We start from the raw sequence: 25,603 nt of genomic DNA, 5'->3' as shown, positions 1-25,603 counted from the left end.
TCTTATTTTTATTAAGTCTCAGCATTCAGTACTTGCCTTCATTGTGGATATTTGTGGGAAATGGGTTGTATTGCCGGAAGGGTAGTAACAAATACTGGAAATGCAGCCGAACATCTCGCCTTTCATATGTTTATAGCTCCTGATGTGCATGTCTAACATTTTCTGTTTGTATCAGGATAACAGAGCATGGTGGAGATAAATAGGAGGGTGTGACCTGCTAATAGGAGTAATCGGGCAGGGTGTTGAGCCAATACCTCTCTCTGACAGAGTGGGTACAGTTCACCAATAAATTGCACTCTGTACACTTGGAGTATGTTGTACCCCTTTTCATTTTCCGTGACCATCTTGATTGTGACTAAGGAAAGAAGAGGCTAAGATTACTGGTCAGGGGTGTGACAGTGGCCTGATTTTAAAAGTGGGGAGCGAGGTAAGAACTGTGCTTGGGAGCCCAAAAGCAGGCGGTGCACCCAGAGAGTTCGAGGAGATGGATGCCCAGCTGCTCTCAGTGGCAGGGCCACATTTAAATAAAGGACTTCGGTATCCCATCGGTTGCCTGGGTAACTTCACTCAAGTGTGCAGAGGTGGGACTTTTCTGACAGGAGGACACTGCTGTGGAATCTGTGGGCAGGGTTCATGGTGGTCAAGGGGTTTGGTGGAAGTTGGAGATCAGGGAAGACCCATGGACTCCTTGCAGACTGGACTCCTGCTCCTCCTGTCCCATAGAGTTCCAAAATAAATACATTTTTTAAGAGTTCCTCAGGACTTTTTTTTTTAATGAACATTTTATTGAGGTATTCTTTTGGCATTGTAACAGCAGTAATATAAACAATGTACATGAGAATATAAACATAGTGCAAATAACACCTCCCTCCCCCACAGGTCCCACCATTAATTAACCCCCTAATCTATGCTAACCTAACCCCCCCCCCCGATAAATTTTCCGGAAAGAAGTCGACGAACGGTTGCCACCGGGTGAACCCTAACATTGACCCTCTCAAGGCGAACTTGATTTTCTCCAAACAGAGAAAGCTAACCATGTCCCTGTGAGCCCAGATCGAGATCAGCTCTCCTCTCACCACTGCCTTCAGCGCTTCCCAGACCACCGCTGCTGAGGCTTCCCCCGTATCATTTACCTGCAGGTAATTTTGTATGCATTTCCTCAGCCTCTCGCACACCGCTTCGTCCGCCAACAGCCCTACATCTAACCTCCATTGCGGGCGCTGATTGCTATCTTTACTAACCAGTAGGTCAACCCAGTGTGGAGCATGGTCTGAGATTGTGATCGCCGAGTATCCCGTGTCCACCACCCCTGCCAGCAAGGCTCTACCCAGAATAAAGAAATTGATCTGAGAGTATACCTTATGCACGTGGGAGTAGAAGGAGAACTCCTTCACCCTCGGCTGCCTAAATCTCCATGGATCCACCCCCCCCCCATCTGCTCCATGAACCCTTTCAGTCCCTTTGCCATTGCTGGCACCCTGCCCGTTTTCGAGCATGACCGATCCAGGCTGGGATCAATAACTATTAAAGTCCCCTCCCATGACCAGCTTGTGCAAGTCCAGGTTATGTATCTTCCCCAACATAGAACATAGAACGATACAGCGCAGTACAGGCCCTTCGGCCCACGATGTTGCACCGAAACAAAAGCCATCTAACCTACACTATGCCATTATCATCCATATGCTTATCCAATAACTATGCCATTATCATCCATATGCTTATCCAATAAACTTTTAAATGCCCTCAATGTTGGTGAGTTCACTACTGTTGCAGGTAGGGGCATTCCACGGCCTCACCACTCTTTGCGTAAAGAACCCTACCCCTGACCTCTGTCCTATATCTATTACCCCTCAGTTTAAATCTATGTCCCCTTGTGCCAGCCATTTCCATCCGCGGGAGAAGGCTCTCACTGTCCACCCTACCTAACCCCCTGATCATTTTGTATGCCTCTATTAAGTCTCCTCTTAACCTTCTTCTCTGCAACGAAAACAACCTCAAGTCCATCAGCCTTTCCTCATAAGATTTTCCCTCCATACCAGGCAAGATCCTGGTAAATCTCCTCTGCACCCGCTCCAAAGCCTCCACGTCCTTCCTATAATGCGGTGACCAGAACTGTACGCAATACTCTCCAAATGCGGCCGTACCAGAGTTTTGTACAGCTGCAACATGACCTCCTGACTCCGGAACTCAATCCCTCTACCAATAAAGGCCAACACTCCATAGGCCTTCTTCACAACCCTATCAACCTGGGTGGCAACTTTCAGGGATCTATGTACATGGACACCTAGATCCCTCTGCTCATCCACACTTCCAAGAACTTTACCATTAGCCAAATATTCCGCATTCCTGTTATTCCTTCCAAAGTGAATCACATCCTATTTATGAATTCCACGTCATCCCAATTTGGCGCATACACATTAACCAGCACTACCTTCATCTCCTCCAGCTTACCGCTAACCATAATATATCGACCCTCCCCACATCCGAAACTATTCTACCCACCTCAAATACCATCCGCTTATTAATCAAGATCGCAACCCCTCTAGCCTTTATGTCCAGCCCCGAGTGGAAGACCTGACTGACCCAGCCATTCCTCAATCTAACCTCGTCCACTACTTGAAGGTGCGTCTCCTGCAACATTACCACGTCCGCCTTCAGTCCCCTCCGGTGTGCGAACACACGTGCCCTCTTAACCGCCCCATTTAACCATCGAACATTCCAGGTGATCAGCCTAGTTGGGGGGCAAAGTGGCTCCCACCCCCAGCGCCAAATAGTCTCCCACCTATTGTTCCCTCACTCCCCTTCCGCCGCTCATAGAAACAAATTCCCTCATCTAACGATCCCCACACAATCACCCAACTGAAAGAAAAACTCCGAAACCTAAACAAGCACGTCTCCATCCCACAAAAGTGCACACCAAAGCAAAAAGCATTGCCAACATTCACCCGAAAGAAAACCCGAAAACGGAAAACTTTTTTTCCGCCCTTCTTAAACAGAACTCACAAAACAGAAGAGAGAAAAAAAAAACAATATAAGCTAACAAGTTGCATCAAAGTTCAAAAGTCCTCAGCCCACCACCAGTCCTTTTGTTTTCGCAAAGTCCAGCGCGTCTTCGGGCGACTCAAAATAATGATGCTGGTCCTCATATGTGACCCAGAGACGAGCCGGATACTGCAGTCCAAACTTCACCTGTTTCTTGAAGAAGACTGACTTAATTTGTTTGAAACCTGCCCTTTTTCCTGGCCACCTCCACACTCAGGTCCTTGTAAACCTGCAGGATACCTGTTGTCCCACTGACAGCTCCGCGTTCGCTTGGCCCCCTGAAGAATACATTCCTTGGCCTGGAACCTGTGGAATCTCACCACCTTTGCCCTCGGAGGGTCCCCCGTTCGCAGCTTCCTCGCAAACGCTCTGTACGCCCTGTCCACCTCCAAGGGGTCGGGAGAATGCCGCCTCCCCCAGCAGCTTCTCAAACATACCTGCTATGTATGCCCCAGCATCAGCTCCCTCAGACCCCTCCGGGAGCCCGACAATTCTTAAGTTCTGCCGACGGGACCTATTATAGAACATAGAACAATACAGCGCAGTACAGGCCCTTCGGCCCACGATGTTGCACCGAAACAAAAGCCATCTAACCTACACTATGCCATTATCATCCATATGTTTATCCAATAAACTTTTAAATGCCCTCAATGTTGGCGAGTTCACTACTGTAGCAGGTAGGGCATTCCACGGCCTCACTACTCTTTGCGTAAAGAACCTACCTCTGACCTCTGTCCTATATCTATTACCCCTCAGTTTAAAGTTATGTCCCCTCGTGCCAGCCATTTCCACCCGCGGGAGAAGGCTCTCACTGTCCACCCTATCCAACCCCCTGATCATTTTGTATTCTCTAGATCCTCCACCTTCTCCAGAAGCTTGTTTTGCTGGTCCCTCAACATCCCCATCTCCAGCTCCACTGCAGTTTGATGCTCCTCCTGCTCAGCCAGCATCTTCTAAACCTTCTGGATCGCCCGATCCTGGGCGTCCAATCTGTGTTCCAGCCGATCAAACGACTCTTTAATCGGGTCCAGGCAGTCCCGTTTCTGCTTGGCAAAGCCATTCTGGATGACCTGCATCAACTGCTCCGTTGATCGCTGGGCCGACACACCAGGGGTCCGGTCCTCGGCCATGCTGTCTTCTGCCTTTTCGTGCACCTTTGGTTCTTTTCTCCATAAACCGATACGTGGAAACGGTGCCCAATTGCCTCAGCCTTCGAATTTACAGTTTAAAACCGGAAGAAAGTCGGGGGGGGGAAAGGTCCAAAAGTCCGACCAGAGCGGGAGCCACGAAATGTGCGACTTACTCCTTCATAGCCGCCACCGGAAGTCCTCGGGACTTTTCTGATCACTTCACATTTCTCGTTGACGGGCAGCAGGCGGCGTGAAACGTCCCTGACATGAGAATGATAGTTGCAATGTGGTGCATTGATGTCTTGGCAAGATGCTGTGGAAAGACTGAATGGTGATTTTTGTTCCTTTGTGTGCTTTTTTATATACACCAGAAGTGAGGACACTTTAGTTCAGAAGCTGATATAGATGTCTCTGTCCAACCGCTGACCTTAAACCACTGTGAATGTGTTTTACTGACTCTCTTTCAGCGGGGCTATAGGAAGTGGACTGTGTGTCTTCGCCAGATACAGAATAACTGACTCCTTCCTCTACCGCTACTCCCTGAATGGCTACCCTTATAAGGTACAGTAGATGCATTTGGGGCAAGAGTCTCATAGTCAAATCAGAAGCAAGCTCCTAATCAATAGAATCATGCTTTTTGGTTAGTCCTTCCTGTTTATCTGATGCACTTTAACACTTGGTTTGCAAAGCTCCCTGATGACTCAGCTGACGAAGGCAGTAAGTAACAAAGAAGTACAACCATGAAGATCCCAGATACGGTCCCTGGTCTGTGCGGATTTTGGTCTGGATGATAATAGGGCTAAAATAACTAACTACAATAGGGGGAGGATGAAATTGTCCTGAGATCACACTCCAGATCCCTGCCCGGTGATTTCCTATTGGGGGGTGTCTCTATATTTTGAGAAGAACCTAAGACTTTATGATTTGAGCCAATGATCTCCGGTCGCTCAAAAGGTCCACAAAATCAAAATATTGCAGATGCTGAAAATCTGAATTAAAAACAGAAAGCGCTGGAAATGCTCAGCAGGCCTGGCAATATCTCGAGAGAGAGAGACCTACCCAGGCTCACCACCCAGAGTCACACAATGAGCCCTTGGTCAACAGGCTCAGGTGTGGTAACGCCCTTGGCCGGTGCGCGGTCAATTCCAACCCCACTTGACCCAGAGTCGTAACACCAGTGAAATTAGATTTTATATTAATATCCGTGTCTTTGGTTGAGTTAGATTGCCCACAGCCACCGGGTTTGTAACATTGAACACGAGTAACCTTTTATTATTAACAGTAATTAGAATTAAAAAGACAAAAGGAAACAACTGGCTATCCACTATCTGAGTAACAGCAAAAGGCAAAATGAAAGAAACTCAGTGTCCTCCGCAGAGCAAAGTTTCAGAACCTAGAATCTATCAATGGAGTTACTCATTGGGATTTGGAGCAATGCTCTGTTCCTTGGGATGTCACCTGCACTGTAATCCAGAGAGAGCAGGGCCTCGGCTTCTGTTTGTTCATCTCCGGTGTACAGAGACAACGCAAGGCATTTAACTTTGCTCTGAAAGAAAAATAATGTATAATCCTGCTGTTTTCTAGTTTCACCATGGTGACTGGTTCGGCGGGAAATCTGTCGGCTTAGTTATTCTGAACATAAAAGATCTCGTCGTTCACGTCTATGTCACGCACGTAAGTAGTAGCTGCAAATTCAGGCTGGCTGTGCGTTGGTGGAAATGGCAACATAACTCTTACATACACAAAACCACAACCCTCTACCTATGTGTGTCTGTCCCTGTATCTACCTCCCACTGACTTCTCTTGCATCTACTCTTTCATTCCTTCTGCCACTCACTGCGTCTCTGTTCCCCCCACTACCCCACTGCCCCTTCTCTGCTTCTCCTCCCTCTGCACCACAGCCCTCTCTCACCACCCCCCCCCCCCCCCCCCCCCAGGTTTCCCTCTTGCCTTCTCTCCACCGACACAAATTCTCTGCTGTTCTCCCACATCCCCCACCCTTGCTCCTTCCCCGACTGTCCCTCCCCTTTGCCTCTTCTTCCAGTTCTCCCTCCCCACATCCCCCCCACATCTCTCTCTCTCACTCCCTCTCCCTCTCTCCTTCCCTCAGTCACTTTCTCACATCATCCCTCCAAAGTACAGGTTTTTTTTGTTTGAAGATATTTTGCTCTTGGCAATTTCCTCTGCTTCTCACCTCCTGTCGAGCAGCTTCACGCGGAGTACTGCAGGGAAAAGGATGATTACCTCCCCCACCGTCTGCTGCAAGCCTGGGAGCTGGGACAATTTATACGGTAAGATGTTTGCGAATCCCACGCCGCTGATGCTTGCCCAAGGAGCCCTTTCAGAACTCACTACTTCTCCTTTGTCCACCAGGCACACGGGCAAAACGGCAGATGTCACAGTCCTGGGTGGAGATTTGAACATGCATCCATGTGACTTGGGGAACAGGCTCCTTCAATGCTACACAGGGATGAAGGACTCATTCATAGAGACTGAAAAATTTGAGGTAGGCTTTGGACGGAAACTGCAGGACCCGATGGTGTCTTTCATGTCTCAGAATTCCACTAAAGTCAGGGAGGAGTTCCTTCAAGTATGACAGTTGTGATTTTTAAAAATTTGTTCATGGGGTGTGGGCATCGCAGGCTGCACCAGCATTTATTGTCCATTCTTAATTGCCCTTGAGGGGGCAGTTAAGAGTCAACCATATTGCTATGGGTCTGGAGTCACATGTCGGCCAGACCAGGTAAGGATGAGAGATTTCCGCCCCTAAAGGACATTAGTGAACCAGATGGGTTTTTATGACAATCGACAGATGCATTCCAGATTTTTATTGAATTCAAATTTCACCACCTGCAGTGGTGGGACTTGAACCTGGGTCTTCAGATCATTGCTCTGGGTTTCTGGTTTACTCGTGCAGTGACAATATCATTATGCCACTTCCTCCCCTGTGAGGAATACAGCAGAGAATTTGTGCACAGCAAGCTCCCATTAAGAAAAATGATACAGTGACCAGATAATCTGTTTTTAATCTGTCATTTGAGTGACAAACATCGGGCGGGGCTCCCTTTAATTTCTTTATTGTGGAGAACTGTAGAGGCTGGGTCGTTAAATATGTTCAAGGCTAGAGCAGTACGGTGGTGCAGTGGTTAGCACTGCTGCCTTACAGTGCCGAGGTCTCAGGTTCGATCCCAGCCCTGGGTCACTGGTCATTGGTGTGTTGTTTGCACGTTCTCCCCGTGTCTGCGTGGGTTTCCTCCGGGTGCTCCGGTTACCTCCCACAGTCCAAAGACGTGCAGGTTAAGTGGATTGGCCATGCTAAATTGCGCTTAGTGTCCAAAAAGGTTAGGAGGGGTTATTGGGTTAGGGGGGGTTGGGTGGAAATGAGGCCTTAAGTGAGTCGGTGCAGACTCGATGGGCCGAATGGCCTCCTTCTGCACTGTATGTTCTATGTTCAGACCCGATGGGTCGACTGGCCTATTTCTGGTCCTCCGTCTATGGACTTATGCGACCTCAGTTTGACACCAAAGACAGTGGATCCAACTGTATAGCAGTCCCGGAGTGGGGCCAGTTTAGCTCAGTTGGCTGGACAGTTGGCACGTGATGCCGAACTAGGCCAGCAGCGTGGGTTCAATTCCCAAACCGGCTGAGGTTATTCACGAAGGCCCCACCTTCTCAACTTTGTCCCTCGCCTGATGTGTGGTGATCCTCAGGTTAAATCACCACCAGTCAGCTCTCCCTCTGAAAGGGGAAAGCAGCCTATGGTCATCTGTGACTACGGCAACTCCCTGAGTTGATGTGCTCAAGACTGTCGTAGCTGGGGCTGTAGCATAAGGAAGGTTTCAAGGAAATTTGATAGAGGTGTTCAAAATCACGAGTGGTCTAGACAGAGAGAAACTGTTCCCATTCGTGGAAGAGTCGAGCACCAGAGGACAATATTTTATGGAGATTGGCATAAGAAGCGACAGCGGCACGAGGGAAAGTATCTTGATGCAGTGAGTGGTTAGGATTTGGAATGCACTGTCTAGGAGCCTAGTGAGGCAGGTTCAATCGTGGCCTTTAAAAGTAAATTAACTTGAAGCGATGACATTTTGCACAGTTACAGTGGGACCAGTTGTTGTGGTTGGCGGGTATGGACATGATAGGCTGAACAATCTCTTCCTGTGCTGTAAGCGTTCGAACTTACTCGAGTGAGATTCACACGCTCGCACTGTTGGCTCTGAGGTACGAATGCGGCCCACTCAGTCACGGCTCACACATTCTGCCATTCTCAGAGTCATCGAACGTCCCTGACTCCAAAAACTTGGGAACCAGGAAAATTCCTGATTGGCAGCTGGTGAATGATGCTGAATTGAGAAGGGTATAGAGGATTGCACACTGACTTTATAAACGGGGGGGGGGGGTTATTACTGAAGGATATTGTTGAGAGAACTGTTCTCTCCCTTGCTCAGCTTGCTGCATTCCTGAATGGTGAGATGGATCTTCGGTGTTGTGACTGTAGGGGTCGATCCTTTGTCATGTTATAGCGACGGATAATTTATTTGTGGCCGTTCATCCTGTCAGGTGGTTGAGCTCGTTTATTTTTATTTATTTAGCATCTTCCTGCACCATCACATAAAATGGCTCTTTGCCAGCAGCAGATCGGAAGCTGCTTCTTGTTCTGCACACAGTGCAGCACAGAGAGCAGAAAATGAAACACTCTGAAGATCAGATAGAATCTGTAATGAGGAAAGGAAAAAGATGCTGATGTTTCAAAATGTTGATCAAGAGCTTTGCCTGAAATGGGAACAGCTTTCCTTGTTTTAACATTTGATGAGTATATCCAGCATTCTCTATTTTTCTTGTTTCAGACTCTGCAGTATTTTTGGTATTTTTTGCTGCCCTATAACTGCTCTGCATTACACATTGGAATGTATTGTTTCAATACTGGTTAACGTGGACTGTTTGGCTGCAGTCAGACACAGTGGTAAAAGATTGGGTTCAGATACAGCACTTTGGGATTTAATTAGAAGGATTCCTTCTCTCGACCTGTTTGGATCAAGATTTTTGCACAGGTAGATACAAAGTGGTATTCACGGCATCATTCGGGCCTGTACTCTTTTTCCATCCTTCGAGTACAAATCAGCTAGAAGGAACCGACAGGTCTGGCAGCAAAAAGGGCCAATAGACAGACGTTTGTCAGCCATGGCCCAGTTAATGGCACTGTCACCTCCTGAGACATAGGACATAGGACTATGTGTACAAACCCCGCTCTAGGCTGCACAATCTAGGCTGACACTTCAGTGCAGTCAGGCAGGATTGCTGCAGTGTTAAAAGGCGCTGACTTTTGGATGAGACCGAGGTTAACCCAGGCCCATTTGGTCCACTTTCATGAAGGGCAAGGACCTTTTCCCAGTGTCCAGGCCAATACTTACCCCCTCACCAAGAGCACTAAAACATTGCTGTTTGTGGAACTTTGCAGGATTCAAAGTACCTGCCGTGTTTCTCTTTGGGATTGTTAGGGAGGGAAAATACAGCTGTTCGGCTAGAGCATACTTCGCTCTCGAGAAAATTAGATGAAGATTCTTGGAGGTTCAAACAAGGCCTTTATATCAAGCTTTAGCACGGACCCCAGTTCCCCACTAATGGCCGGAGAGCCCTGATTCAAGGATTACACAGACAGTTATACTTAGCACAGTGGTTAGCACTGTTGCTTCACAACATTAGACAGGGACCCAGGTTCGATTCCCGGCTCGGATCACTGTCTGTGCAGAGTCATAAAATCACAGAATCATTGAATTTACAGTGCAGAAGAAGGCCATTCGGCCCATCAAGTCTGCACCGGCCCTTAGAAAGAGCACCCTATCTAAGCCCACACCTCCACCCTATCCCGGCACCTTCACCCTATTCCCGTAACCCCACTTAAACTTTTTAAAAATAAATTTAGTGTACCCAATTCATTTTTTCCAATTAAGGGGCAATTTAACGTGGCCTATCCACCTAGACTGCACATCTTTGGGTTGTGGGGGCAACACCCACGCAAACATGCCAGAGGCGGGATTGAACCTGGGACCTCGGCGCCATGAGGCTGCAGGGCTAACCCACTGCGCCACCATGCTCACCGAACCATTTTTTGAACACTAAGGGCAATTTTGCATAGCCAACCCACCTAACCTGCACATCTTTGGACTGTGGGAGGGAACCGTAGCACCCGGAGGAAACCCACGCACACATGGGGAGAACAGTGACCCAAGCCGGAAATCGAACTTGGGACCCTGGAGCTGTGAAACAACTGTGCTAACCACAGTGCTACCATGCTCCCGTGTCTGCGTGGGTTTCCTCCAGGTGCTCCGGCTTCCTCCCACATGACGTGCTTGTTAGATGAATTGGACATTCTGAATTCTCCCTCCATGTACCCGAACAGACTCTGGAGTGTGACGACTAGGGGCTTTTCACAGTAACTTCATTGCAGTGTTAATGTAAGCCTACTTGTGACAATAATAAAGATTATTATTACTTCAGATTCAATTACAAGAAATTACCATATACCAGTTAAAGTTTTACACTTATTTGAAGATAATCAAGATCCAATCCTAACTAATTGTGTCTCAATTGCTCCATCAGTTTCCCACAGTAGGATTGACCAATTACAGAAAATCTATGCTTGCCTTATTACAACATCCAATGGATACAAAGGCATGTACACAGAGCTACACTATCACTACACACAGTCTAAAGCCCTTGAGTATCTGACTCCCCGCAGAGTGAGTTACTGCCCTCCTCTGAACCCATTTGCCTTTTAAGCTGTTATCTGGACAGCAGTGATGCGTGGTTACGGCCCTCTCATGTGCCATTAAAGAGGCCCATTGTCCAGTGTCTCTACAGCTGTCAGACTGCTAGTCTAGTAACCTCACAAGTATATATTATATAGTTGCAGTCAATAATTTTTAACCCCTTCAGGAACTACTGGAAGTGATCAAACCAATGCTAGCGCTATTAAACTCATTCCGATATAATGTATAGAACTAACTCCTTTCATGGACTTTCTATGGTCATGAAAGGTGCTACATAAATGGAGCTTTATGCGTTCTTTATTCATCGCTGCAGCGGTGGGACTTTACTTCTGGAAATGGGGGATTAACCTTGCCTCATCGTGGTGGTTTGAGGCAATACTGCAGAGGTTTCTTGGATAACCAAAAGGAGTTTATTAAGAACAAGGGAAAGGCTAAGTATACACAGACACAGAGGTCTCTGAAACACATCTTCACTCTACGACTCCCATTCCACACTGCCCAGTCCCTGCGCTTTTCCCCCGTTGGTCAGGGTTCGCATGCTCATGCACGTGGACCGCGAGCGATTGCACCTTATAGGGATCTTTTTTTAAAAAATGCATTTATATGTCAAACCCTAACCTCCCCCCGATGACTTAACTATCCTGGAAGAAGCCGAGATAAACTGTTTCCATCTCTGGGGAAACCCCTCCACCGACCCTCTCAAGGCGAACTTGATTTTTTGAATATCCTAAGGAATTCCGCGAGAATCGCTCGCCCAAACACCCGGTTTCAGTGGCTCCGAGTCCCTCCGTTCCAACAGGATCCGACTCCGGGTTACCAGAGAGACAAAGGTCAAAACGTCGGCCTCTCTCACTCCCAGGTCTTCCGACACTCCAGAATATTGCCAATTCTGGACTCGGGACCACCATCATGCTCAGCACCTCAGACATCGCACAGCGATCCCCTGCCAAAATCCCTCCAGCTTTGGTCAGGCCCAGAAGAGGTGGATATCGTTCGCGGGCCCCCCCCGTGCATCGCCACACCTATCCTCCACCCCCTCAAAAACATTCTGGCCACTGTCATATGCGTCCTGTGGACTACTTTAAATTGAATGAGGCAGAGCCTAGCTCACGAAGAGGACGCATTCACCCTTCTCAGAGCCTCCTCCGATAAGCCAGCCTCCAACCCCCTTCCCAGCTCTCCCTCCCACTTCCACTTACCTCCCTCCCAGTCCATTAATTCTTTATAGATCTCCGACACCCTGCCCTCACCAAACCCGGCTTTCAACTCCACTTTGTCCTACAACTCTGGGGGTGGCAGATCAGGAAAGGATGGCACCTGTTTCCTCACATAGTCCTGCACCTGTAAGTAGCGGAACCCATTCCCGCTGGGCAGCTCATTCTCCTCTACCCATCCTTCCAAGCTCAGGAAGCTGCCCCCCCCCCCCTCCCCCATGAATCCCCACCCACCACCACCCCCGGAACCCCGCGTCCAGCGTCTCCGGAACAAACCTGTGATTCCCACAAATCGGAGCCCAAACCGAGGCCCCCTCCAGCCTCAGGTGCTGCCGCCACTGTCCCCACGCCCTTAGGGCTGCCACCACTACCGAACCTGGCCGGCGAGAACGGCAGAGATGCCGTCAACAGTGCTCCCAAGCTAGTGCCCTTACACGAGGCTGCCTCCATCTGCTCCCATACCGACCCCTTCCCCACTACCACTTCCTTTCCTTGACTATATTTGCTGCCCAATAATAATTCATTAAATTTGGCAAGGCCCGGCCCCCCCTCCCCCAACACGACCCCACTCCAGCAGCACCTTCTTCATCTGTGGGGCTTTCCCCACCCACATAAACCCTGAGATCAATGCATTAATCTTCCTAAAGAAGGCCTTTGAAATAAAAATTGGGAAGTTCTGGACACAAAAAGAAACCTTAGGAGTACCGTCATCTTCACGGACTGCACCCACCCCGCCATTGACAGCGTGAGCATGTCCTACCTTTTAAAGTCACCCTTCATTTACTCCACCAGTCGTGCCAAATTCAATTTATGTCATCGCTCCCATCCCCGTGCCACCTGAATGCCCTGATACTTGAAACTCGCTCCCACTACCTTAAATGGCAGCTTGCCCAACCTCCTATCCTGCGCCCTTTCCTGGATTGGAAAGACCTCACTCTTCCCCATGTTTAACTTATACCCACCAAAATGTCCATGATCCCTCCAATACTTTCCAATGGGTTCAATATATAGAGCAACAGATCATCTGCATGTAGCAAGATCCTATGCTCTGACACTCTCCGCACAATCCCTTTCCAACCCCTTGATGCTGTAAGCGCCATTGCCAGTGACTCTATCGCCAAGGCAAAGAGCAATGGGGAGAGTGGGCATCCCTGCCTTGTCCCACGATGCAACCTGCAATGCCCCACACTCACCCAGTTCGTCCTTACACACACTGCCTGCGCCTCATACAAAAACCGACCCAATCCACAAACCCGTGCCCGAACCCAAACCGCCTCAGTACCTCACACAAATATCCCAATTCCACCCGATCAAAGGCCTTCTCCGCTTCCATAGCGACCACCACCTCCACATTCCCTCCCTCCGAGGTCATCATTATAATGTTCAACAGAGGCCTAATGTTAGCTGACAGATGCCTCCCCTTTACAAACCCTGTCTGATCTTCCCCTATCACCCCCGGCACACGGTCCCCAATCCGCGAGGCCAAGATCTTTGCCAGCAACTTGACATCTACATTCAGCAGTGATATTGGGTGGTAGGACTCACACTGCTCCGATCCTTGCCCTTCTTCAAGATTAAAGATATTAAGGCCTTCATTAACGTGGGCGGGAGCTCCCCCTTCTCTCCTGCCTCATTGAATGCCCTCACCAACCCCAGGTCACCCACAGACGTTTTATAAAATTCTACTAAAAACCATCTGGGCCCGGGGCCTTCCCTGCCTGCATCACCCCCATACCCTCCATCACCTCCACCAGTCCATTGGGTGCACCCAGCTCCTCTACCAGGCCGTCCTCCACCTTGGGGAACTCCAACCCGTCCCCCCGGTCGGGGGATCCGATTTTTAAGGCCTCCTGTCAAACTCCTCAAATACCCCGTTCACCCCCACTGGGTCCAATACCACTCCACCCTTACCGTCCTTCATCCTTCCAATCTCCCTCGCCACCTCCTGCTTCCTGATTGGTGGGCCAGCATCCTACTAGCTTTCTCCCCGTATTCATACACTACCCATCTGGCTCTCCACAACGGCCCTACTGCCTTCCCCATGGACACCAGTCCGAACTCCATCTGAAGCTTCTACCTCTCCTTCAACAATCCTGCCTCCCGGGCCTCCGAGTACCTCCTGTCCAGCCACAGAATCACGTCCACCAACCTTGCCATCTCTGCTTGCTCCATCTTCGCCCTATGTGCCCGGATCGATATGAACTCCCCCCCCCCCCCCCCCCCAATCACTTCCTTGAGTGCCTCCCACAGTGTGGCGGCTGAGACCTCACCTGTATCATTTAGTTCCACATACCCCTGAATAGCAGCCCTCACCTGCTCACATACCTCCTCATCCGCTAACAACCCTATGTCGAGCCTCCAGTCCACCCAATGCGGTGCGTGGTCTGAAACCATGATCGCCGAGTACCCCAAGTTGATCACCCCTCACCAATAACGTCTTACCCACTACAAAAAGATCAGTCTGAGAGTATACGCTGTGCACATGGGAGAAGTACGAAAATTCCTTTGCCCTCGGTCTCCCAAACCTCCATGGGTCCACCCCCCCGTTCGCTCCATGAATCCCTTCAGCTCCTTCGCCACTGCCTTCACCCTCCCTGACCTCTGGCTCGACCGGTCTAACCCTGGATCAATGACCGTGTTCAAGAACCCCCCGATAATCAACCGGTGCAAGTCCAGGTCCGGGATCTTCCCCAGCACTCGCCTCATAAACTCCACATCATCGCAATTTGGGGCATAAACATTAACTAGAACTACTGGCACCTCCTCCAACTTCCCGCTCACCATCACAAACCTCTCCCCCCCCCCCACGAATCTGCTACTATATTCCCCACGTCGCACGTTTATTTACCAGCACCGCCACCCCCTGCGTCTTCATGTCCAAATCCGAATGGAAGACTTGCCCTACCCAACCTTATCTGATCCTCAATCTTCAAATGTATATATGTGTTTCTTGTAAAAAGGCCACATCCGCCTTCAAGCTCCTCAGTGCGCGAAAACATGCGGCCGTTTAACTGGCCCATTCAGCCCCCTCACATTCCATGTGACCAACCAGGTTCCTTCTTAGGCCAGCCCCCGGCCCATGCCACGAGGCCCTCCAAGCCCTCCCTCAGATGTCCACCGTCACCACTCCATCCCATGCTACACACCAGCAACAACACCTTTGCCAGCAGCCCCCTTTCCCCCCCCCCTTCCCTTGAACAAAACAGCTACCCTACCCTCTCTAATACACTAACCACCTGCTCTCACGTTATCTAGCCCGCCCAGCTAGCCTGGCAGCCCCCGCCCAAAGCGCCTAAGCCTCGTACCCCCGCTGATTCCCCTCTCCCCCCGCTCGCACACCTCACAAACAACAATGCAACAAGATTTTTTAAAAGGTGCACTCGCCCTCAATCGCAACAAAACATCTCGAAGGAGAAAAGTTCTCCAACAACCGACAAACAGAAAAATATAGGAAGACTCCATCAGAAAAAGCACCAATCTCTTCACACCTCCTCCACAGTTCAATGTCCTCCTTCACCTGACAGTCCATTGTCTCTTAAAATCTCCATCGCTTCCTCTGGTGTTCCAAAATAATGTTCTCGGCTATTAAAAGTCACCCAGAGTGGAGCCGGGTACAACATCCCAAACTTCACCCGATTAAACCCGGCCCTCCTCTTTGCCAGGTTCGCGCCCAGGTCCTGATATACGTGAAGCTCAATCCCCTCTCAGGTGCAACTCCTCATCTGCCTCGCCCATTTGTTCTCCTCGTCAAGGAACCGGTGAAGACTCACCACCATTGCCTGTGGCTTCCTCATTAGCGCCCATGGCGCTCGGTCGACCTCCAGGGGCCGGTCAAAGGCCACCATCCCCCATCCAGGTCTCCAACATCGTGGCCACATCCGTGCCAGTGTCCGCTCCCTCAATGCCTTCAGGCATCCTTATGATTCTTGTGTTCTGCCTCCGGGAGTGCTTCTCCAAGTCCTCCACCTTTTTCTTTAACCACTTCTGGGTCTCCTGCATCACACCTATTTCGGCCGCCAATGAGGCGAGCTGCTCCTCGTGCTCCCCCACTTCCTGAATAGCCTGGCCCTGGCACTCCAGCCTCTGATCCACACGGTCAATTCCCGCTTTTAACGGTTCTACCATCTTAAGTGAGGTCCTCCTGGACCTCCCTCCTCTGTCGGCTAAACTTTTCATTTAAAATGTCCACCAGTTGCTCCGTCAGCCATTGGGCAGGCAAGGCAGACCCTTTACCCTCCGCCATCTTGACCTGTGTTGCATGAAGATTCTCTTGCTCCAACTGCTCCCTTCTTCTCAACCCACTCTGGTTCGTGGCTCCATCCACCAGCCCCACCAGTGGAGTCAAACTTTCCTCCGGTCACCCCACACCTTGTTCCTGCAAAACATCCATCCTACAAACAGGGAAAAGGTCCAAAAAAACAGCCTCAAGAGAGAGCTGCCGAATGTGTGACCAATCACACCATGGTCGCCACCGGAAGTCTCACCTTAAAGGGGACTTGACCAAAGCTCGGGGGTGCCCCACCCCTCTCCAGCTCCCTCAGGGGCCATCGTCGGGACCTGTACGGATCTCCCCGGTTCCCTCGGTTCCTTACATGGTCAACGTGCTTCCACACTCGTCTGCCTTGCAAGTCCACCATGTATAAGACTGGATCAGACTTTGCCACAATTCCGCCAGGTAACCACAGTGGGCCAGATGCAAAGCTTCTTACAAAGACCAGGTCGCCAATTTCAAATGACCTTTTTCCTTCTACCGAATTGTGCTGCTTCTTTTGTGAGGCCTGCCAGAATTCCGCCCACCCTGCCAAATTGAGGCAAAAGAGGTGCAATCGAGTTCGGAGGCGATGACCCGTTAGTAACTCTGCCGGCGTGATTCCCATGGCGGTATGGGGGAGCAGTATTATACGAGAGAAGGAAGTTGGCCAACTTGAGGCCTAACAGTCTGTCAGATGTTTCTTCATTGCAGACTTGAACATCTGAACTGCTATCTTTCTGCTAATCCGGCTGGTAAGGGGTTGTTCAAATGTGGTGAATGCTGTTTGTTTTGACAAAGAGCTGAAATTCCTCCCGGTAAACCACGACCTCGGTGGAGGGGGGCTGTGGATAGTGAAGATGCGGTGCAGAGTGTGAATGGTGGCTGCTGTGATTGCCGTCCCCATCTCCTGAACATCCAACCCTGGAGTGGGCGGCAACAAGTATCAGGAACATTTTGCAGGCTCTAGGAAAGGGCCTGCAAAATCGACATGTAACCTCGTCCATGGATGCAGGTGAGCCGTGGGTGGCAAGGTTTGCTGCGCCTGACAGGAATCACACTGGTGAGGGCGGCATGTGGCGCAGTGGTTAGCACGGGGACCGCGGCGCTGAGGTCCCAGGTTCGATCCCGGCCCTGGGTCACTGTTCGTGTGGAGTTTGCACATTCTCCCCATGTCTGTGTGGGTTTCACCCCCAAAACCCAAAGATGTGCCGGGTAGGTGAATTGGCCATGCTAAATTTACCCTTTATTGGAATTTTTAAAAAAAAGTATATTCCAGCAAGGCTTTCTTTTTCAATCTGTGCATACTTCCGTTCTGCGTCGGTGAGAGTTTGGGAGGCAAAGTTATGGGTCTGTCTGAGCTGTCCTTCACCCTATGGGGTAGGACCACCCCTACACCATAAGACGAAGCGTTGCAGATCAAGATGATTTGTTTGCTCGGAGCGACAAGCTGGACGACTGTAGGGCCTGTTTAACCTGGTGGAAGGCCTGTTCTTGTTTTCCTTCCAGTGCCAGCGCTGGTGCTTCTTTGAAAGGAGGTGTAGTGGCGCCAACGTAGTTGCTGAATTGGGGATGAACTGACCGTAGTAGTTTACCATCCCTAAAAATGATTTTAGCTCTACGACATTCTTTGGCGCAGGGATTCTTCTATGGCTCTCACCTTGTCCTCAAGAGGGTGCAGGCCTTTTGAATCCAGTTTGAACCCTTCATATGTGACCTCGCTGGCCCGGGATGTACACTACTCTCACTTCAATCTGATGCTAATGTCTCTGAATCTTCTTAGAACTTCTCCTCAGCTGGCTAACGGGGCCAGTAGTGGGATTCGCAATGGAATCCCTTGCGATCCCCGCCATGCATAAATTTGCATGGTAGGGGACACTGAACCAGTTACGGCCATCGTTCCCAGCGCCAGCACGATTCAGCTCCGCCGAGAGAACATAGTCTCCCAAACGACGAATCCAGCCCCTTAAGTTCTTAGGTTCTGATCCACAAGTCCTTCAGAGGAAATCCAAAATTGGATTTTTACCAGCAGCTCACTGGCTGCCAGCCACCAATCACAATGTTTGTGTAGAATATTAATACTAGTTAATGAGAACTGATGTTTTATTGATGAAAGTTCCATTCATTCCTTGCCAACTGCACCACAGTACCGCAGCACAAGGTATGCTGTTGAATTAACACGTTCCCTACCCTCAGACCAGCATATTGCAATACATTTCAAAGAGTAATGTTGCTGCAGATGCTGGAACAAATACAGGAGACTGCCGGAAACACTCAGCAAGTCAGGTAGCTTTTGTGGAGAGAATGCAGAAGTTGACATTTTGGGGCAGAATCCTTGTGTCTAAGCAATCAGTTTTGTTGAAGGTTCTCGGCAGAAATGTTAACTTGTCTGATCTGCTCACACTCAGCACGTCTGGCAGCATCTCTACCAGGATTCCTGATATTGCAATAAATATGGGCTAACGGCGACTTTGATAATGGATAAGTACAGTTAAAAGAGGGCTTTGGTCCAGTTCATTCCTGGTTCATACTGAGGCACCATTTTAAATAACTGAATGCCGGTTAACCATTCCATTGTTTTATCCTTTTTTTCACTTTTTCTTCCCCCACGTCGTGACTGGCAATGAGATTACTGCTGGGTTGTGCTTGAATGAGTTTCTGAGTGTGAGCAGTCTGAAGAAGCTAGGCAGCACACACACACTTTCAGTGCTTCCAGTTTAATGACTGTGTGTCTTTGCTGATGGTAAAAAAAAACCTTTCTGTCAGATTCAGCAAATACATTTATAGCCAGATAATTGACGTTTGCAATATGCCCTGATCTAACCCTTGTCCTCACTCCTGTCAGGAAGATGTATAGTCCTGTGTGCATGGGGTGCTTTTCAGCCACTCATCTAACTTTTGAGCCTAAAGTGTGTATGTCACAAACCTGTTCGACCACAGGAGGCATCACAAACAGGTTTGATGGCGCCCCTTTATTCAATGTACAGACCTTCCAGAAGAGGTTGAGCCAGGGAATCGTAGCATATTTGTTTCGTTATTCCAGCCATGAGGCACCAAGGCTACTTGAGGCCCCTTCATTCCCAGCAGAGGTTTGCTGTTAAAATAGAAAAATTCAGGCAAGAGCAAAAAAAGGGAAGGTTTTTGCAGTTCCTCATACTATTTTTGAATTGTTGCTGAACAAGTGCTGTGTAAGTGTTCCTGAAATGTTGCAGCATGGTAGCACACTGGTTAGCACTGTTGCTTCACAGCACCAGGGTCCCAAATTCGATTCCCGGCTTGGGTCACTGTCTGTGCGGAGTAAACACGTTCTCCCTGTGTCTGCATGCGTTTCCTCCAGTTGCTCCTTCCACTAGTCCCAAAGACGTGCTGTTAGGTAATTTGGACATTCTGAATTCTCCCTAGAGGCCCTGCGGGAAAAGGAGCTGGTGGACACTGATGGATGGTTCCCTAAGCAGACTGTCAAGGTCATTTGGCAGAATGCCTGATCATCAGAACTTTCAAACCAGCACCAAGACCGAATGTGGCTGGTGATGAGAACGGCCCTCCCCGTCAGATCTTTCCTACATGCCCTGAATCCCACCTCATCTGCAAGTTACCTTCAAGGTGACTGTGGTGGGGAAGGGGCCGTTGTCCACCTCCTCGTGGAATGTGGCTTTGCAAAGAAAGTCTGGAGAGAGGTGAGGTGGTTTTTGCCGAGCTTCATCCCGAGCAGCTCCATGCGGCAGGACTCTGTGCTCTTCAGGCTGTTCTCAGTCGCAGACTGAGACAAACATCAGCTCTTGCTGGAGGATGATCAACTCGATGAAAGACACTTTGGTCTGCCTGAAACGTGTTGGTTGTCCAGTGCAAAGAGTTGTCCTCGACCGAGTGTTGTAGACGGGCACATTGCAAATCCCAGGACTGCGTGTTGAGGGATGCACTAAAGCTTGGGAGCCATCTCCGAGGCACAATGGAGAAAGGTGGCTGTCTAAGACCTTTCAGCCATAGTGACCTGAGGAGAATGGAACTGTATAACCCCCTCAGGCTTTATGACTGACACTGAATGCACACAGTAAATGCTCACAGTTGTAATAAAGCACCTCAGAGTGCAACCTGATATATGTGGACAGCTTAAATACCTTTTCACCATTTGTAATTACCATTTTAAAATGTCTGGAATGTTTATTTGACTGTATTAAAGCACCTCAGAGTGCAACATGATGTATGCAGAGAACCTGAATATTTATATGATGGCCATTTTGAAATGTTTGTAACATTCTTTCAGATATTTTATGAATAAAGTATATTTTGGGGAAAAAAATATTCTATTAGACCAGCTGTGTTGTCTTTCCCACAGGGTTGTGAAGATGGATGTACTCTGCTGTCTCAGAATTGCTTTGCCTCAGTCAGTGACCCACAATCATTCCCCTCAGGAATTCGCATTGACTACGTTCTCTACAAGGTACGCCACTGGACCCAACAGCATTTCACAAAAAACAAGTTGGGCCACGGGGGAGGGGATCGGGAGGATGGTGTGGTGGGATGTGAAAGTGGGGGAATGAGTTTGGAAATGGGAGGTCCAGGAGCATTAACTGATGTGTGTTGGGGAAATCCTAGGGATCGAGGGGATTCCCTGTGAAGTGTGAGCACCTGACAACGACAAGTGGTACAGCGCCTGGGAAAAACATTCCATACTCCGATCACGAAGCTGTGTGCGCCACCCTGAGTGTCCAGAAAGAGAAGGCTGCCTTCAGTGAGGTGAGACATGGTGAAGGTAAGTCACATTCCTGTTTCATGTGGGCCCATCACCCACTCATCGGGTTTTCAAGCCGTGTTTTAGATTTTAATAAGCAAATGTGAGACTTAGCAAGAAACAGGAAGACCTAATAAAAGTCACGGTGTCGGGGTTTGGACAGCTTGGCCATAGAGATGTTTCTAATTGTGCGGGAGTCCAAAACTAGGGGTTGTAAATATAAAATGGTCACAAACAAATCCAGAAAGGATTCAGAAGGAAAGAATGGTTAAAATGTGGAACTTCCTCCCGCATGGAGTGGCAGTGGTGATTAGCATTGATACATTGAAGAGGAAGATAGATGCATACTTGAGGGAGAAAGGAATAGGGAGATAGGACAAGCGGAGGTTCCTATGGGAGCTGAATGGACTGCAGGGTAAATGGCCTGTTTCTGTGCTATAAAATTCTATCTAATTCTTTGTGTTCTTATTCAGTTAACGTATTGGATATTGCAAAGTTTGAAGTGCATTTAAACACAAGAGTTTTACAGTTTTGGCACATTCTGGTAGCATTGATCTCGCTTGTGAGCTGGTGTTGTGCTAACTTAAAGTACCTCACTGACTAATGCACCCAATTACTGAGTCTTATCGTCCCTGTAAAATTCCGGCTTCAATATCCAGCCTGAGCTGAGTCAGAGCCCGAACAACAGGTGGAGCACTGAAACTTGCCTCAGGGGTGGCACAGTGGTCAGCACTGCTGCTTCTCAGGGCAGCACGGTGGCGCAGTGGATTAGCCCTGTTGCCTCATGGCGCTGAGGACCCAGGTTCGATCCCGGCTCTGGGTCACTGTCCGTGTGGAGTTTGCACATTCTCTCCGTGTTTGCATGGGCATTTCCCCCACAATCCAAAGATGTGCAGGTAGGTGGATTGGCCACGCTAAATTGTCCCTTAATTGGAAAAAATTAATTGGATACTCTAAATGTAGTAAAAAAAAAGCACTGCTGCTTCTCAGCGCCAGAGACCCGGGTTCGATTTCGACCATGGGTGACTGTGTGGAGTTTACACTTTCTCACCGTGTCTGCGTGGGTTTCCTCCCACAGTCCAAAGATCTGCAGGTTTGGTGGATTGGCCATGCTAAATTGCTCCTTAGTGTCCAACGGTTAGGTGGGGTTACGAGGAAAGGAGGGGGGGGGGGGGGGAAGTGAGCCTGGGAAGGATGCTCTTTTGGAGGGTCGGTGCAGACTTGATGAGCTGAATGACCTCCTTCTGCACTGTAGTGGTTCTATAGAGAAAGGAGAGGAAAATTTCTCTTTTCCTGAACCTGTGTACAAGGGCAGGATCATTCTGCATTGCATCGGCCTCAAAGTTGATAGACTGCTGATGACACTATCTAAAAATAATAGGTATGTGAAAAGGAAAAGATTAGCTAAAGCAAATGTGGGCCCATTACAGGCAGGGAGAGAAAATCTCCCATAAATGCTTAGCGATTTGTGAAACTGAGGGACCAGAAGAAATTAGTATTAGTAAAGAGGTAGTACTTGAAAAGTTAACTGGATTGAAGTAGCAAATATAACCCCACTTGTAAAAAAAATAAAATAAATTTAGAGTGTCCAATTCTTTTTCTTCCAATTAAGGGGCAATTTAGTGTGGCCAATCCCCCTCCCTGCACATCTTTTTGGATTGTGGGGGTTAAACCCAAACAGACACGGGAAGAATGTGCAAACTCCACGTGGACAGTGACCCGGGGCCGGGATCGACCCCAGGTCCTCGGCGGCGTGAGGAAACAGTGCTAATCACTGCACCACCGTGCCGCCAGTAACCCCACGTTTTAAGAAAGGAGTGAGAATGAAGAACTACAGCCTTGTAAGTTTGACATCTGTGGTAGGGGGAATGTTAAAATCTATTGTAAAGGATGTGCACACTAGGAAAATTGGGCAGAGGTCAACGTCGATTTATGAAAGGGAAATCATGTTTAACAAATCTGTTGGAGTTTTTTGAGGATATTACTTGTAGCATTGATAAAGGAGAACCAGTGGATGTGGTGTATTTGGATTTTCAGAAGTCTTTTGTTGACGACCCACACAGGATGTTCGCAAGTAAAATCAGACCTCATGGGATTGGGGGAAATATACTACTGTGGATTGAGAATTGCTAAACAGACAGGCAACTGTCAGTAGGAATAAATGGATCATTCTCAGGATGGCAGACTGTTACGAGTAGAATACTGCAAGGATCAGTGCTGGGTCCACAGCTGTTCACCATCTATATAAATGATTTGGATGTGGGGACCAATTGTAATATTTCCAAGTTTTCTGTTGACACCCAACTGTGTGGAAACGTGTTTTGTGAGGAAGGATGCAAAGAGGCTTCAAGAGGACTTTGACAGGCTAAGTAAAGGGGCTAGAACATGGCACATAGAATGCAATGTGAACGAGTGTGAAGTTATTCACTTCGATAGAAAAAAACAGAGAGGCAGCATATTTCTTAACTGGTGAGAGGTTGGGAAATGCTGGTATTCAAAGAGACCTGGGTGTCCTTGTTCGCCAGTCAGTAAAGGGTAACATGCAGGTGCAGCAAGCAATTAGGAAAGTAAATGGTATGTTGGCCTTGATCGCGAGGGGATTTGAAGACAGGAGTAAAGACGGCTTGCTGCTGTTGTATAGAACCTTTGTGAGACCTCAGCTGGAGTATTGTGTATAGTTTTGGTCTCCGTATCTAAGGAAGGATATACTTGCCATGGAGGGAGTGCAATGGAGGTTCACCAGTTTAATCCCTGGGTCGACAAGATTGCCTTAGGTGGAGAGATTGGGGAGACTGGGTCTGTGCTCCCTAGAGTTTCGAAGATTGAGGGGTGACCTCATTGAAACTTGGAAAATTCTTACAGGGCGTGACAGGGTGGATGTAGATAGGATGTAGCTGGTTAGTCTAGAACCAGAGCCATGAATCTTATAATAAGGGATAGGCCATTTAAAATTGAGATGAGGAGGAATTTTGTCACTCCGAGGATGGTGAATCTTTGGAACTCTCTAGCCTAGAGGTGGAACCTCAATCATTGAGTGTGTTCAAGACCGAATTCGGTAGATTTCTGGAGACTAATGACATCAAGTGATATGGAGATAGCGGTGCTGAGATAGATAATAGAATTTACAGGGCAAAAGGAGACTGTTTGGCCCATCGAGTCTGCACCGGCCCTTCGAAAGATCATCCTACCTAAGCCCACACCTCCACCTTATCCCCGTATCACAGTAACCCCACCTAACCTTTTTGGACACTAAGGGCAATTTAGCATGGCCAATCTACCTAACCTGCACATCTTTGGACTGTGGGAGGTAACCGGAGCACCCGGAGGAAACCCACGCAGATACGGGGAGAGCGTGCAGACTCCGCACAGACAGTGACCCAAGCCAGGAATCAAACCTGGGACTCTGGAGCTGTGATGCAATAGTGCCAACCACTGTGCTACCATGCCGCCCCTTCCCTGCAGATCAGCCAGGATCTAATTGAATTGCAGAGCAGATTCGATGAGCTGAATGGTCTACTCTGTTCCTATGTTTTAATCTTGCGCTCAAGCCAATTCACAAGAATACCCTGACTGATGAGTGCATGACGAAGGGCTTCAACTTGTGCCTTTTTCAGCACTACTCCTATTGATTCATTGAGTTTACATTTGCCATGGTGGGATTGAACTCATTTCCCCAGAGCATTAGCCTAGATCCCTGGATTAATAGTCCAGTGACATTGGCACGATGCCACCGTCTCCCCGAGATGCAGAGAATATTTTGTGGGCGAAGAAAGCAGGGAAGAGGAGCACCATGAGAAGAAGCCTAAGTGATGGAAGAAAGGATTGAAGTTGTAAACTGCCAGAGTAGTTGCATGGGTAAATTTATCGCTTGTTGGGGTACTCAGTCACAGAAACTAGGAAGGTGTCACGCTCGATTCGTCAGCCAGAATTTTACATTTTATTTCTGGGTGTGCTTCCGACCCTGATAGATGTTAAGTCGCACGCGATGATGTCGGGTACGCATCCCAAAGTCTTTGCACACTTGCATGCCCACTGACAACTAATCAGCCACTTAAAGCAATTAAAACAGCAATTTTATGTTGCCTGTGAGATTTCTCGGGTGACACACAGGCAGGCAGTTCTCCCAGGTTTTTCACTTTTCCACCCAAGGGCAGGACGAAAGTGGGTCAGAGCTTTGGATGTTTGAGTTGTTAGGAGTTCTGGTGAGCTTTTGCTATTATGTTTTTGTTGAGATTTCAGACCTTTCCCTGTGATTTTGTTCTGAAACGTTTGCTTTGTTTTGAGGAATCTTTTGTTTTGTCAACTCTGCGGAAGCATTTGTGTCAGTGCAGCCTTCAGTGCACAGGGCAGTGCCATTCAGCAATAGGTGCACAGTAGATGTGGATTGTGTACTCCACTATGGGGACCTCCTCTGAGGAGAGAGAGAGGGACAGATGGGGGAGGAAAATGAAATGAAAAATGAAAAT

At 48.7% G+C, this 25,603-nt stretch overlaps 1 protein-coding gene across 7 annotated transcripts in view; it reads left to right on the top strand.

Annotated features, from left to right (window-relative positions):
* The window catches only part of LOC140393937 (sphingomyelin phosphodiesterase 2-like), a 99,910-nt gene that overhangs the window by 59,135 nt on the left and 15,172 nt on the right, over window positions 1-25,603 (top strand). For all 7 annotated transcript variants that reach the window (XM_072480593.1, XM_072480598.1, XM_072480597.1 and 4 more), the window contains exons 6-11: window positions 4,640-4,733; window positions 5,757-5,846; window positions 6,381-6,463; window positions 6,546-6,678; window positions 20,742-20,846; window positions 21,002-21,158. In XM_072480593.1, the coding sequence (XP_072336694.1) occupies window positions 4,640-4,733; window positions 5,757-5,846; window positions 6,381-6,463; window positions 6,546-6,678; window positions 20,742-20,846; window positions 21,002-21,158 (662 nt within the window). The remainder of the gene's footprint in view (window positions 1-4,639; window positions 4,734-5,756; window positions 5,847-6,380; window positions 6,464-6,545; window positions 6,679-20,741; window positions 20,847-21,001; window positions 21,159-25,603) is intronic.

Source organism: Scyliorhinus torazame, chromosome 17, assembly GCF_047496885.1.
Source record: "Scyliorhinus torazame isolate Kashiwa2021f chromosome 17, sScyTor2.1, whole genome shotgun sequence".
Taxonomy (NCBI): Eukaryota; Metazoa; Chordata; class Chondrichthyes; order Carcharhiniformes; family Scyliorhinidae; genus Scyliorhinus; species Scyliorhinus torazame.
Note: the sequence above shows the minus strand (reverse complement) of the source record. Positions and strands in the feature narration are given on the sequence as shown.